We start from the raw sequence: 15,294 nt of genomic DNA, 5'->3' as shown, positions 1-15,294 counted from the left end.
CTCTCCATACCCTTTGATCCCTTTAGCCGTAAGGGCCACATCTAACTCCCTTTTGAATATATCTAATGAACTGGCCTCAACAACTTTCTGTGGTAGGGAATTCCACAGGTTCACAATTTTCTGAGTGAAGAAGTTTCTCCTCATTTCTGTCCTAAATGGCTTACCCCTTACCCTTAGACTGTGACCCCTGGTTCTAGACTTCCCCAACATCGGGAACATTCTTCTTGCATCTAACCTGTCCAATCCCGTCAGAATTTTATATGTTTCTATGAGATCCCCTCTCATTCTTCCAAATTCCAGTGAACATAAGCCTAGTCAATCCAGTCTTTCCTCATATGTCAGTCCTGCCATCCCCGGAATCTGGTGAACCTTCACTGCACTCCCTGAATAACAAGAATATCCTTCCTCAGATTAGGAGATCAAAACTACACAATATTCAAGGTGTGGCCTCACCAAGGCACTGTACATCTGCAGTAAGACCTCCCTGCTCCTGTCCTCAAATCCTCTCACTATGCAGGCCAACATGCCATTTGCCTTCTTCACCGCCTGCTGTACCTGTATGCTAACTTTCAATGGCTGTGAGGATGCTCAGTTTTGGTTTTAGTTGGTCGCGAATTAGTTCAGTCAGCTCATCGTATGTCTTATCCTTGGCCTTCGTGGGTGCCAGCAAGTCCCTAACGAGGCGGTAGATCTCAGGGCCCACAACTGGTCATCAGTATAGCCTTATACTTTGTGGAAAGTATTTTTATCTAAGCTGATACCATACGGTATTTGTGTGCCTTTTGATTAAAATGGAGTCCTGGCCCTTCCAGAACTTTCTGCATTTTAGCAGTCAGCTTGCATAAACAGCTAAACCTGCTATTAGATGGCTGATGGCCATCAGACAGCTAGGAGACAAGTCATGCTGAGACAAGTAACCCCCCCCATGGTGCTCTCCTATTGTCTACACTACAGGAGTTCCATGTCACCCCACCCTTATCTTCTAGCCATTATCTCTTTCCGAGACCTCATCCATTTGATGCAAACAGATAAACTGACCAGGAAATTGAAACAATCCTGACACAATACAAGACAGGTGATAGCCCATTACCTACGACTCATGGAGTAATGGCCGTTTGGCTTTCTGATAACCCTGACAAAAGGAAATATCTGGACACCATGTCAGGACCAGGATATAGTAATTAACTCTTTATCTGTATTCACTGACTGTGAGACAAAGCAATACACAGGGAGAGGCCAGAACTTTGGTTTTACTGTATAAATATCTTGTTAAACTGAACCATTTTGGAGGTGTTCACTTAGCCCTTGACTGAGTGTGACCTACCCCTTGCGAGCAAGCAAATTAAAAAGGAAACTTCTACCGGAGCTGTAAATGTCGGAGTCATTCTTTTCGGAGGTCGAGATTTCGACAGTTATTGGAGGTTCCACCGAGATGCATACTCTCTGTCCTGTGAGTAAAACGGATACAGGCATAGTGCCTCTCCAGTGAAAGGCTTCGGTGGCCAAACAAGGTGAGCCTTTGCTCACAAGAGGTTTCTTCACTGTTGAATCGCATATGTAATCTGTTGTCCACAGCTGAGGTACTGCATCTACAAGACTCGGCATTTAAAAGTTAAAGGTATTTTTTTTATAACCATTTCTTTCTCAGCTCGCCAGCAGAAGAGAACAGGTTCTGGAAAAAACCTCGAGACAGCCCGGGTAAGGTTTCAGTAGGTAAGGGAGCCCTAGTCGATCGAAAAGGGTTCCAGGTTCTTATGTGATAAGATTTTTATTGTTTTTAATTCGGAAGGGGTTCTTATGTGATAAGACTATAAAAAAAAAAAGAGCGCAATCGATCAAAGAGTTTGGGTACGGAACCTTAAGTTTTATCAGCTGTTATTAGGATAAGTTAAGGACTCGGTCTGTAGTGGCGTACAACGCAGACTGAGAATTTGTTTAGAGGTTATGATTTGTGTACTCACGGGAATATTGTTTGTTGTCCTTGTATTACTGTCGTGTGCAATACCTTTGTGAGTCATTGCCATTAGAGAAACGGGAAGAGTCACTAGGGAAAGTTGTGATTCGAAAAAAAAAACACAAGGATTGATTTGGAAAAGAAACAGTAACTGATTGATCAACTACGGTTGGTTCGTGCCAACATATCTCACACACCCAGACTGAGCCCGAATTAAGAGCCTTTTCAGGCCACGTAACGGCCAGGAGAAGTGGGCGTAGAGAACTCGGTTGGCCGAAAGGATTGTGAGATCAGAAACTGTGGAAAAATCTTAAATCATCCAGAATGGGGGCTGGAGCAAGTAAACCACCACCAAAAGGGACCCCAGCCCATTTTATGCTCCAGAATTGTGGTCAGTCTTCAATTGACCACCTAAGAGAATGGGTAAAATGGACTAAGGGTGAAAACAGGCCATTTCCACCCGATGGTTCATTCAATTTAGAGAGAATAACCTGTCTAGAAGAATGCCTTATAGACAGAGACCCAGGTAGAAGAGGGAAAAAAAAAGTGAATTGGTCAGCGTTTGGAGATTGGAAAAGGGAAGCTGAGGAACGACACGAGAAGAGCCTAAGAGTTAGCAAGCAGTGTACTAGAGGGAGAAAGCAGGGGGATGAACGGGTAGAGCAGGTGAATCGCCCTCGACATAACACCCATCCGTTATGGTTGCTAAAGAGACAAAGGCACACTCACCAAGGGCCCCTGAGGGTTGGGATAAGGATGAGGAGGAGGAATGGGATGAGGATTGGACTCCCTACAGCCATCGACCACCGCCGTATGTTCCATCCCCGAGGGGTGCTCCAGGCCAAGGAGGAGACGATCCTCAGGCCGGAGTACAGGGAAACGGGGTAACACCCGCTCCCAACAATACAGGTGCGGCTGCAGGAAATATAAGTCAGTCACAAGGGAATCAATACCGTGACGGCCCTGCAGGGGGCACACAAAGTCTTACCCGTGGACCAGGGCCCGTTGCCCTGGAGCCATCATCATCTGCATACCCAGTAAGACTTTTTCCCAGTCCACTCTCTGGGGGGGCTCCGGTCCCTATTTATCGACCATGGTCACCAAGTGAATTAAGAATAATTGTGGAAGGATTGGCAGACCCCAAAACCAGTATTGAAAAGGCCATAGACCAGTTAAAAGTAATCATCTTGTGCCACGAACCCAGTATATTAGATGGTCAAATCTTACTGAAAGCATGGTTAAAGGACACAAAATTTGCCGAACTTGAGATAAAATTCAAAGATTTTAAAACCCATCGAGAGGCTCCGGATGCAGATCCCAGCACGAAGCCAGGAGAGGGGTTCTGGGGAAGATGTTGGGAAGCCTTACATTCGGTGTTCCCGAGGAAAACGAATTAGTCCAAAATTATGGAAACTACACAAAGAAAGGAGAAGGATGTTGAGGATTATGTAGAAAGAGTGCGAGAGATCATGAACTAATGTTCAGGCATGAAAATGGAGGAGGTAGAAGCTCCTATGATCAGCGCCGTGGTAAACGGGCTACGACCCGAACTCAGAGATCCCTTTAAACTAGTTTGTCTCGGATGGCGACAGGAATCGCTATCCAAGGTTGTATCTATGTTAAAGGACATACAAGAGCGAAATAGAGAATCTAGAAGCAAGGTCACCATGTTTGTAGGACAAGCAGCTCCAATAACACCCACCCCAGCGACACCGTCCTACACCCCCCCCCCAGGGTAGAGGAAGAGGGCGAGCCAGAGGAGGATATTACAGGGGAAGAGGGAGAGGAGGTGCAGGGCAGGAACAATATGATACCTGTCACAATTGTGGTCAGATTGGACACTGGGCTAGAACTTGCCGGGCAAAACAGCAACAACCAAATCATGATTGGACTCAACAGGCAGGTAATAGAGCACACCCTCCCCCTTCAGAACCCAACCCGTATGCGACCCAAGTCCAGGTACATGCTAGACCTCAGACTAATTTCTCTGTGCAAGATCCATTTGGATCACAGAATCAAAAGCAATTCGGCCAACCACCAAATTGCCCGTATAATGATCAATGACGCCCAATCCCAGACCCGAGTGCTGCGAACAAACAGCTACCCGTCGTTTCGTTAAATGCCATAGGAGAACCTGAAGTAAAAATACGAATACAAGGAAAGGATGTCCCATTCCTAGTGGATACTGGTGCCACCTATTCGGTCCTTTCAAGGGAGGATACGAGGGGAATACCCACTTCCACTAATCAAACCTCAGTGATTGGACTATCTGGACACGCACAGCAAATGTTTTTCTCCAACCCTATCAATGTACAATTAGAGGATTACGAAGATAATCATTCATTCCTACTGTCTAAGGAGGTTCCAGTGAACCTGTGTGGACGTGACCTGTTATGTAAAATGAATTTGGACCCCACACTAAGCAAAACCCTATCCTATTTGGTTGGTTCATATTGGTGTGTAACAAGGTTAATCACAGACTACCTCAAATCTCAAACCTTGGGCAAGTGGTACGAAACATTACACTGCACAGCATATTGTGACAAAACGGGATCAGACGCTACAGCACAAATCTTTTATCAACCATTCCTGCACCAGAAACATCAATTGATGATCGAAAAAATCTTTATCGGACCCGAAGGGATAGCGGCAGGGGTTGAATTATCCTCCCACAGTCAGAGCTTGTTTAGGGTTAAAGGGAGCGTTCCACACTGCACCCTTGCAGTTGCAGGCACACATAAACCCCAGGATTTAGGACGAATGGTTAAAAGAATGCAAGGATCCCCAGTACAAGAGGAATGGCACACACGTAATGGAACTTTGGGGCAACATGAAAGGGGGGGAGGCTATTCTGTCAAGTTGAATGGGAAAATATACTTCGATGCTGTTTTAGAAGAAAGGATGCTCTCAGCCACTAGCTTCCCAGTACGACAAAGCACAGCAGAGCTTCTTGCTAAAGTTCCAGAACAACTATGGTCTACACACGCTAATGAAGTAGGAAGGATGCTCACCGCACAACCCTATAAGGTAGCGATCAATTCAACCGCCCCGCTCCCCAAGAAGCCTCAATACCCCTTGTCCCCAGCCGCAGAACAAGGTATTGAGCCAGTCATTAAGTCCCTGCTGGCCCAGGGAGTAATCGTTCCAACTAGAAGTCCATGTAACACACCGATCTTTCCGGTGCAGAAGCCCAATAGTGACAAATGGAGATTTGTCCAAGACCTACGAGCCGTGAATCATTCGGTATTCCCAACTTATCCAGTGGTACCCAACCCGGCAATTATACTTGCCAGTATTCCGGCATCATCAACGTATTACACAGTAGTTGATCTGTGTTCAGCATTTTTCTCAATACCCATTCACCCAGAGTCCCAATTCCTGTTTGCCTTCACGTATAAAGGACGCCAATATACGTGGACAAGACTCCCGCAGGGATTTACCGAGAGCCCTACCATATTCTCACAGTGCCTAAAGAGGGATCTGGAAGATGTAATTTTACCAGCAGGTTCTACACTTGTGCAGTATGTTGACGACTTATTGCTCGCCTCACCCTCCAAATTGGCCTGCGAAACGGACTCCCTTGTGTTATTAAAAGCTCTGGCCTCGAAAGGACATAAGGTGTCAAAGGCAAAGTTACAATTTGTCTCAGAAAAGGTTCGGTATCTAGGGCACGAATTGGTCAGAGATACGAGACAATTGACACAAGACCGAGTAAAAGCAATCTGCTCTGCCCCACTACCAGTAACCAAGAGAGAAATGAAACACCTCCTCGGCATGACAGGATACTGCCGGCAATGGGTTACGAGTTATTCCGAGATTGTTAGACCACTGTTAGACATGTCCGTGCCCGCACTACCAGAGAAGTTGATTTGGAATGAGGTGGCACTTGGGAATGCCAGAGCTGATAATGCAGCTAAGTCAGCAGCTCTGTCGAAAGGGGGGATGCAGGTGTCATTGTTCCCACTAAGGAAAAATAATTGCTCAGACCCGCCACCCACTATTAATGACGTGCTGGCCTTTCAGACACAGGCCAGTACGGAGGAGGTGGTGACCTGGACGAAGGATCAATGTTATAAAATCCAGAAGGAATATGGGTTCACCATGACGGCCGCGTGGTGGCCCCTAGATCCTTACTTCCATGGATTGCCCGATGTGTTCATACATTCACACATGCAGGCAAAGGGGGATTGGCAGATTATATTTTGGCAATTTGGTATGCACCAGGTATTTCGGCAATTGCAAAACAAATCTGTGAAAATTGTGTTACCTGTCAGACAATGAATCCGGGTAAGACGGAAAAAGTAGAATCTGCCTCCCACCCAAATCCAGTCGGACCTTTTGTACATTTACAAATGGATTTTATTGAATTACCTATGTGTATGGGATTCAAGTATGTATTAGTTATTGTGGATGTGTTCTCTAGATGGATTGAAGCCTTTCCATGTAAAAAGGCCGATGCCACTACTGTTGCTAAATGTTTGTTAAAAGAAATTGTACCGCGCTTCGGAATCCCTGCTAAGCTTTCTAGTGATAACGGGTCACATATCACGGGAACTGTTATAAGAGAAATGTGTAAAGCTTTACAGATTAATCAACATTTTCATTGCAGTTATCATCCACAATCAGCTGGACTTGTTGAAAGATATAATGGAATGCTTAAAAATAAGCTGGCAAAACTATGCAATGACACTGGACTGAAATGGACAGAACTGCTGCCCTTAGCTTTGATGGTAATGCAATCTGCAACCAACAGAACAACAGGCCTGTCACCGCATGAGATAGTTATGGGACGTCCCCAACGACTACCTTTTACAGCACCATTTACTGTAAAACAGATGGACATCCACAAAATGGAGGAAAATATGTTGAATTATTGTATTGCACTAACCAAATGTATTTCCAGCTTTCATTCACAGGTAAAGGAAGCCCAAGTCAAGCCAGCGGAAGGGAAGTGTCATAACCTGGAGCCAGGGGAATTCGTTTACATCAAGATTTTTAAAAGGAAAAGCAGTCTACAGCCAAGATTCGAAGGACCATACCAGGTCTTTTGGCGACCAGTACTGCAATCAAGGTAAAGGAAAGACCAACATGGATCCACGCATCCCATTGCAAACGGGCACCCGACCAGGAGGAAGGGACGAAGGAATCAGAGGAACAGAAAAAGGAAGACTGAATAAGGAACTGTATGGACTATGGGGACTGATGGTGTTGGGCTTGACAGGGTTTTACTTTGCATTATTGATTACACCAGGGGTACAGACCCGCCACCGAAGGGAATTGCACGTAAACGTATTTATGGCACTGAGTCATAGATATGCTCAAGAAAGAAACTTGTCGAGTTGTTGGATATGTTCCCATGTACCTGTCCACTCCAGGGGGGGTATTCCCCTGAGATCTGTCCCCTTTAACGAATCAGAAATGGTAGAATGGTTGACAGTGCAAAACAGGACAAAACTAACTAAAGGACCAGAAATGGGACGCAGCAAGTGTTCCCAAATGACTAAATGGCAAGCCACAACTAATCCCACTGAGAAAAAGATAGCAACCGTTGGCTGGACAACGGTCCATAACAAAGCCCCAGGTAAAGGGTGGGAAGGTGAGACCACTCGAGTAGGGACAGTGCGAAAGGACCAAGAGCTGACGTCCTATAATTGCACCTACTTTATTTGTGGCCATAAAGCCTACCCATGGTTACCAGCCAACTGGACAGGGTCCTGTTACTTAGGATATGTGGTACCCCTTATCAGATCAGTAAGGACTCTAAGGGAGGCCTATGGAAGTCATAGATTTAAACGGGATTTGACGTGGCTAAACGGAATATTCAAGGTAATGGTGCCACCCTATGGAATAGCATCGACCGAATGGCAGTTACGGGAACTGGCTAACTTAGTAGAATCAGTAGCCAACGCAACTTCCCAAGCCTTTGAAGGGATAAATGACAAAATGGTAGCTATTCGAACAGTGGCTCTCCAAAATCGTATGGCCTTAGATTATCTCCTCGCCAAGGAGGGAGGAACATGCGCATTAATAGGTGAAGAATGCTGTACGTATATCCCAGATAAATCAGAAGATATCGGCAGTCTAGCTGAAAACATCAGGATGGTTGGGAGCCCTGGGGAAATCTGTGGTACAGGGTTTGATCATATTCCTGCTGATAGTCTTCGTCCTGTATCTATTATTTGTCATCGTTAAGTGTTGCTGTGCCAGGGTGGGAGAAACTATCTTACCTACCGAGACCACGGCTAGAGTTATGGTAGCAACAACTGCTGAAGGTTCTTGTGTGGAAATGGAAATGGAGAGACTGTACAAGATCAGAATGGATTGAGTTGTCCTTGTGAAGGACAAAATGGGGGAATGTGGAAAGTATTTTTATCTAAGCTGATACCATACGGTATTTGTGTGCCTTTTGATTAAAATGGAGTCCTGGCCCTTCCAGAACTTTCTGCATTTTAGCAGTCAGCTTGCATAAACAGCTAAACCTGCTATTAGATGGCTGATGGCCATCAGACAGCTAGGAGACAAGTCATGCTGAGACAAGTAACCCCCCCCCATGGTGCTCTCCTATTGTCTACACTACAGGAGTTCCATGTCACCCCACCCTTATCTTCTAGCCATTATCTCTTTCCGAGACCTCATCCATTTGATGCAAACAGATAAACTGACCAGGAAATTGAAACAATCCTGACACAATACAAGACAGGTGATAGCCCATTACCTATGACTCATGGAGTAATGGCCGTTTGGCTTTCTGATAACCCTGACAAAAGGAAATATCTGGACACCATGTCAGGACCAGGATATAGTAATTAACTCTTTATCTGTATTCACTGACTGTGAGACAGAGCAATACACAGGGAGAGGCCAGAACTTTGGTTTTACTGTATAAATATCTTGTTAAACTGAACCATTTTGGAGGTGTTCACTTAGCCCTTGACTGAGTGTGACCTACCCCTTGCGAGCAAGTAAATTAAAAAGGAAACTTCTACCGGAGCTGTAAATGTCGGAGTCATTCTTTTCGGAGGTCGAGATTTCGACAACTTCTCCGCAATGTGTCCTCTCCCCTACCAGGTCGTTTGCCACGAAATATTGCTCAAGCCGTTCCGTGAAGGCATCCGAATCATCACCCTCTGCGAAGTATTTTAGTGTGCCAAAGGTAGCCATAATCGTGTGAAGGTCTGTATTCTCGTCGCCAGTTGTTATGTCTGTAATGTACTTATGAATGATTCCATGAGGCAATGTGTTGTACTCAAACTGTGGAGACCTTGGTCCTTTATTCGTACAAAGAGAGGCACAAGCATGGTGAGCAGCCTTTTATACTGGGCCCTGCACACCAAGCAGGTGACCCTCAGGTCTCCCACCGCAGTGCCCTCTGGTGGACAGCCTCTGCCACAGGGGCAGGAAGCCCCGGTCTCCACCAGTTGCACCCTCTAGTGGTGCCAGCATAGTATATACACTGTGTAAACCTTATTAATAGTACATCAGGTAACAAGTCTCCATTTTATGCAACTAGACAGTGACTACACAGGGAGTATATCTTTAGTCTGCATATATAACATGCAGTGTGCGGGGAATGTACAGGGTCACTTACCCCTCTCTCTCTCCACGTTGAGCTTCCACCAGCCGAGCCTGGGCCTCCTGCAGCTCCTGTTGGATCTGCTCCAGCCGCGACACCAGCTCCTGATTGGTCAGACTGAGCTTGTGGTTCTCAGTGCTGGTCTGGTCCTGTTTACTGCGCAGAGAGACGAGCTCTGCCTGCAACTGGGAGGGGAGAATCAACAGGTAAACACGAGGAAGTCTGGGACTCTCCAAACCATTGTTGTTGGATATTATTCAAGTATTAGTTAATCTTTCGATTGGTTTTTGGCACAATGATAGCATCATGGAATGACACAGCATTGGAGGAGGTTATTCGGCCTATCGTTCCTGTGCTGGCTCTGTGAAAGAGCGATCCAATCAGTCCCACTCCCGCGCTCTTTCCCCAAAGCCCGGCACATTTTACTGATTCACAAATTGATCCAATTCCCTTTTGAAAGTTACTACTGAATTTCAGGCAGTGCATTCCTGATCACAACAACTCGCTGCATTAAAACAATCTCTCCGCTGGGTCTTTGGCAAATCACCTCCGCTCTGTGTTCTCTGGTTACTGACCCCCCTGACACAGGAAACACTTTCTCCTTATTTACTCGATCACAACATGCCATCATTTTGAGCACCTCTATTAAATATCCCCTTAACTTTCTCCACTCTAAGGAGAACAACCCTAGCTTCTCCAGTCTCTCCACATCACTGAAATCCCCCATCCCTGGTACCGTTCCAGTAAATCTCCACTGCCCCCTTGCTCAGGCCTTCTCATCCTTCCTACAGTGTGGTGAGCAGAATTGGACGCAGCATTCGAACTGAGGCCTAACCAGCTCAGCCTTCCCGTGATATCCTTTGCTTTGACCTTTCCTTGACGGTGTAGCGGACACACACACAGCAGTAACCCAGGACAGCCTGACTGATCGGGAGCAGGGTGGGGTACACCGGGGACCCTTGGCCTCCCTGGTCTATCAGCAGATCGGAGTCTCCCTGTGGGGGTAGCACTGGGAGGACCAGTTCCTGCGGGAATGAGGCCTTGCTGCTGGTGTGACAGTGGAGAATCCTGGTTCCCAGGCCCTGTTACCTCTTTGATAGTCTCTGCTGCTCCATCACTTGCTGCTGTTTCCTCACCGGCTCCACCTCCATCAGCACCGGACCCCATTCTCACTTCCTCACCCTCCACCCTCAGGTGAGGGAGCCCAGGACCCTCTCCCAGGGGGTCCGCTGTGATCGACGTATCGCGAGGTGCACGGCGGCGGATTGAGCGAGTTCTCTGAAATCTGCGGATCAGGAATTACAGAGGGAGAAGAGGATCACTTTGTGCTGATCATCAGCGACTGTGGCTGGGCGATTGCTGCTCTGGGGCCGGGAGGCAGAGCTCAGGGAGACAGGGAGCTTGGCACTGCAGGAAAGATGTGGAGGCTTAGAGAGAACAGAGAGCAGAGCCACTGGGATGTTGCCTGGTCTGAGAAATACTCGCGCACAGGAAGAGTTAACATTTGGGGCTGTTTTCACAGGAAGGGAGCAGTTGATAGGATGATTTGAGAGAGGGGATAAAGTTATGAAGGGATGGAATAGAATCGAGAGCAAGAGGGCAGAGCAGGATCTGGGGATGGGGCGTGGAGTGGGATTAGGATCAGTGCTGGAGTAGACCGTAAACACCAGCACGGACTCGGGGGCGGGGGGGCCCAACGGCCTGTTTTCAGTGCTGCAATTGCTGCATCATTCTGTGTGACGAAGGATTGGAAAACACATGGATCAATGGCACAGATGGGCCACTTGACGGCAGACGCAGTTTAATGTCGATCCACACCGTGTTGGGAAAGAGAAATTGCACTGAGCCGAAATGGGTTGTTGGGCAAAGAGAGGGAGGAATAGAAATGATCTGAGGTAAGAAATACATGTGTGGTGTGGGATTGGAGGATACAGGGATAGGAGAATGACTGAGGTGATCCAATGCTCCATGGGACACAACACTTCCTGGGCATTTCTTACCCTTCTCTCTTCTCTTACTGTGCGCGGGGAGTGTGCGCAGTGTACAGGATCACTTACCCCTCTCTCTCCCCACGTTGAGCTTCCTCCTGTTGGCCCACCAGCCGATCCTGGGCCTCCTGCAGCTCCTGTTGGATCTGCTCCAGCCGCGACTCCAGCTTCTGATTGGTCAGATTGAGCTTGTGGTTCTCGGTGCTGGTCTGGTCCTGTTTACTGCGCAGAGAGACGAGCTCTGCCTGCAACTGGGAGGGACACGCAAAGGGACCGCGTCACATCACCGACTGGAAGCAAATCCTCTCATCAAATGTACTCGAAACCACCTCTCTTTCTCACCATCTCTCTCTCTATTGTCTCTCAGTCTCTTTCTCTCTGTCGCACGTTGTCAGCCTCACTGTCTCTCTCTGCCCCCCCGCCATCGTAGGCCTGATCACAGGCTGCAGGATCCAACATTTCACCCCCGACCCCAGCCCTGGAATGATGCTGGGAAACCAGTGAGACTGCGCAGGGAAATTCACACCAATGTTTGCACCCATTTCCCTCTGTCTGCATACTTCCCAAATTGTCTCCTTCAGGTAGCAACTGAACGTGTGTCACAATGACCTTCCTGAATGCGGGTAACATTAGACACGGGGACACAGTAAGCACAGATTGCCCACAGAAATATGGCTCCCTTTCACTCTATGATTCTCTGGGCTGGATTAACGGCACGTTTGCACCTGTTCCCGCCCCGGTGGATGGTAAATGATGTTACAAGGTGCAATACCGAGTGTCCAGCTATTACCGCCTGGACGGTAAATTCGGCTCATGGTTTGCAGCGGTGCAATAACTTACTGCCCCGCCCTCTAGCTTCACTGAGATCGTGACGTAAATCGTCATGTAACGCTCCGCTACCGTCTCGGATGCAAAATTGGGCCCGAACGCCTCATTTAACGCCCGCCCCAGGAAACGTCTGACAAACCAGGCAGTCACAGGGTGCAGCAGGCGGTATTGGCAGCGTATTTAAATGGCGGGAAGAGGATCCGATATGGCAGCTCACACTGACGGCAACGGTTGGGCACAGCACGCTGCATCAAGCTCCGACTCGCAAACATCACTTTTATCTCACATTACAGAGTCCTTACATCGTCAGTGTGAGAATTTAATGGGTTCATTACTAATTCACCAGCGTATCGTGCTGCATGCTATTGCCAGGCAGTGTCAAGCTAGAAGAAGGGCTCTTGGCCATGTCGGCCCACGGATGAGGAGTGGCAGAAGACGTCTGGGGAGGAGGGCTTATCCCCCCACGTGTTTACAGGCACCAACGCTCAGACCTCCAGCTCTCTTGAGGAGCAGTGTGCGAGAAGGCTGCGCTTCCGAAAGGAAGTGCTGACAGAGATATGCCATCTCCTATAGGCAGACCCATGCCTGTACCGCTCTGGAGGCAGCTTTCAATACTCCCCTCACCAGTTTCCCAATTCATTGTGGTGTGCTGTATGTTGCACAGCTTGGCCACTATGATAGACATAGAAACATAGAAAATAGGTGCAGGAGTAGACCATTCGGCCCTTCTAGCCTGCACCGCCATTCAATGAGTTCATGGCTGAACATTCAACTTCAGTACCCCATTCCTGCTTTCTCGCCATACCCCTTGATCCCCCTAGTAGTAAGGACCTCATCTAACTCCTTTTGAATATATTTAGTGAATTGGCCTCAACAACTTTCTGTGGTAGAGAATTCCACAGGTTCACCACTCTCTGGGTGAAGAAGTTCCTCCGCATCTCGGTCCTAAATGGCTTACCCCTTATCCTTAGACTGTGACCTCTGGTTCTGGACTTCCCCAACATTGGGAACATTCTTCCTGCATCTAACCTGTCCAACCCCGTCAGAATTTTAAATGTTTCTATGAGGTCCCCTCTCATTCTTCTGAAATCCAGTGAATACAAGCCCAGTTGATCCAGTCTTTCTTGATAGGTCAGTCCCGCCATCCTGGGAATCAGTCTGGTGATGGGCTAGACATTGCCCCTGGGGATTGCAGGCACACCTCAGGAGGAGGAGGACGATGAAGAGGAGCCTGGCGAGGCCCCCAGTGGATAGCCCCCCCCCCCATCCATGGGGGAGGCAGTGTGGAGATGCTGCTGGACCAACACTGGCACATCGCCAGCTCGTAATGGACCGGCTCCTAAATGGAGAAACTGAGGGATGGAGCAAATCCTGGATACACTGTGTGCCTCATAAAGGCACATCGCCAGTGAGCGTGGGAATGATGCACAACGCACCAACGGCAAAGGATCAATCATATTTTTCACAAAGTGACAGAAACTCGCCCACCAAAATAAAACCATTCAATGTACAACGTGATGTTTCAGGGCCCTGAGCACAAAATGTTGTTTACCCCGCGATTTCCGGCTGGGGCTAAAAAAACTTCCGTGTGTGAGGCCTGATTGTGCACCCTGATCACGGAGCCTCATTTCTTGCTGAGTTTTGAAGACGAGGGTGCAAACTTTATCCAGGCAGTATCAGGATCGCCCTGCCCCGATTACTGCCCAAAATCACTCAAGCCCAAATTCCAGCTCAGATTCTATCTCCATAAATATATTCAGTACTTGTCAGTAACAAACACGATGAAGTCTCTCGCACAGAGGAAGCTAATTTGAAGATGAAATGTAATTCATGTCACCCTGTCTATCTCAAGTCATGTCAAGAAAACACAAAAATTGTCCCTTTCCGATGTGAGAGTGCTGCTTGCCGCACCGTTTCCTTCAGCCAAGGTGCCCAGCTGGGGACAGGGGTTCTGTTCAGAAGGTTCTTCCATTATTTCACCCACTCCCCTCTCCCCATTCTCATCCACAGTCAGTGAGACTCCGTCGCTGCCCAGTGTGTGAGCCCAGTGAGGGTACATGAACCCTCGCTCTCCCCTGGTGTGTACTGTCCATGTACCAGAGCTCACCCTCACACACACGAGCAGTGACTGAATCCCCCCTTTTCGCCGCTGTGACTTTCCCTTATTACCTGCAGAGCAGCTTCATCGGAACGTGGTCCCTCACTGCCGGGAGATTGATCCCGCTCTCTATAATAAAACCAAAGTATTAAAGCAAAAAGGGAACAACAATAATCATGGGTGATTTTAACCTCTATATTGATTAGACAAATCAAATTGGTCAGGGTAGCCTTGAGGAAGAGTTCACCGAGTGCGTAAGGGATGGGTTCCTTGAGCAGTATGTAACGGAACCAACCAGGGTGCAGGCTATCTTAGATCTGGTCCTGTGTAATGAGACAGGATTGATAAACAATCTCCTCGTAAAGGATCCCCTTGGAATGAGTGATCATAGCATGGTTGAATTTCAAATTCAGATGGAGGGTGAGAAATTTGGATCTCTAATCAGCGTATTAAGCTTAAATAAAGAAGACTATGAAGGTATGAGTGCAGAGTTGGGTAAAGTAGACTGGGTGGACTCATTGGGAGGTCTCATTGGGACACCGAGATAGGAGGGATTCCAGCCCAGCGGAGCTCCAGGGACCCCAGGCCACCAACACCAGCACCTTCAAGCCGGCTCGCCTTCCACCTTCAGCAGGATATCGACCAGAGACGCGGCCCAGCCTCAGCAGCTGAGCCGGAGACTGACTGTATCCTTCTCTCCCCGGCCGAAGGGATTCTGCACCGGCCCGGACCAAAGGGTCACTGCACCAGATTCAGAGGACGCCTGGCCAGCCGAGGGGACTCCGGGACAATCTGCCAAAGGGACTAGAGGACGTGGGGCCGGCCGAAGGGGCTTCAAGGCCAGCGTTCAATT

At 48.0% G+C, this 15,294-nt stretch overlaps 1 protein-coding gene across 1 annotated transcript in view; it reads right to left on the bottom strand.

Moving 5' to 3' along the window:
- Positions 1-15,294, bottom strand: part of LOC139227745 (uncharacterized) — a 244,833-nt gene that overhangs the window by 55,650 nt on the left and 173,889 nt on the right. The window contains exons 33-36 of the mRNA XM_070858741.1: positions 14,513-14,570; positions 11,585-11,766; positions 10,617-10,812; positions 9,543-9,712 (exon numbers count right to left, since the gene is read on the bottom strand). Of these exons, the coding sequence (XP_070714842.1) occupies positions 9,543-9,712; positions 10,617-10,812; positions 11,585-11,766; positions 14,513-14,570 (606 nt within the window). The remainder of the gene's footprint in view (positions 1-9,542; positions 9,713-10,616; positions 10,813-11,584; positions 11,767-14,512; positions 14,571-15,294) is intronic.

The sequence above is a fragment of the Pristiophorus japonicus genome, chromosome 17 (genome assembly GCF_044704955.1).
Source record: "Pristiophorus japonicus isolate sPriJap1 chromosome 17, sPriJap1.hap1, whole genome shotgun sequence".
NCBI classification, from domain to species: domain Eukaryota; kingdom Metazoa; phylum Chordata; class Chondrichthyes; family Pristiophoridae; genus Pristiophorus; species Pristiophorus japonicus.
Note: the sequence above shows the minus strand (reverse complement) of the source record. Positions and strands in the feature narration are given on the sequence as shown.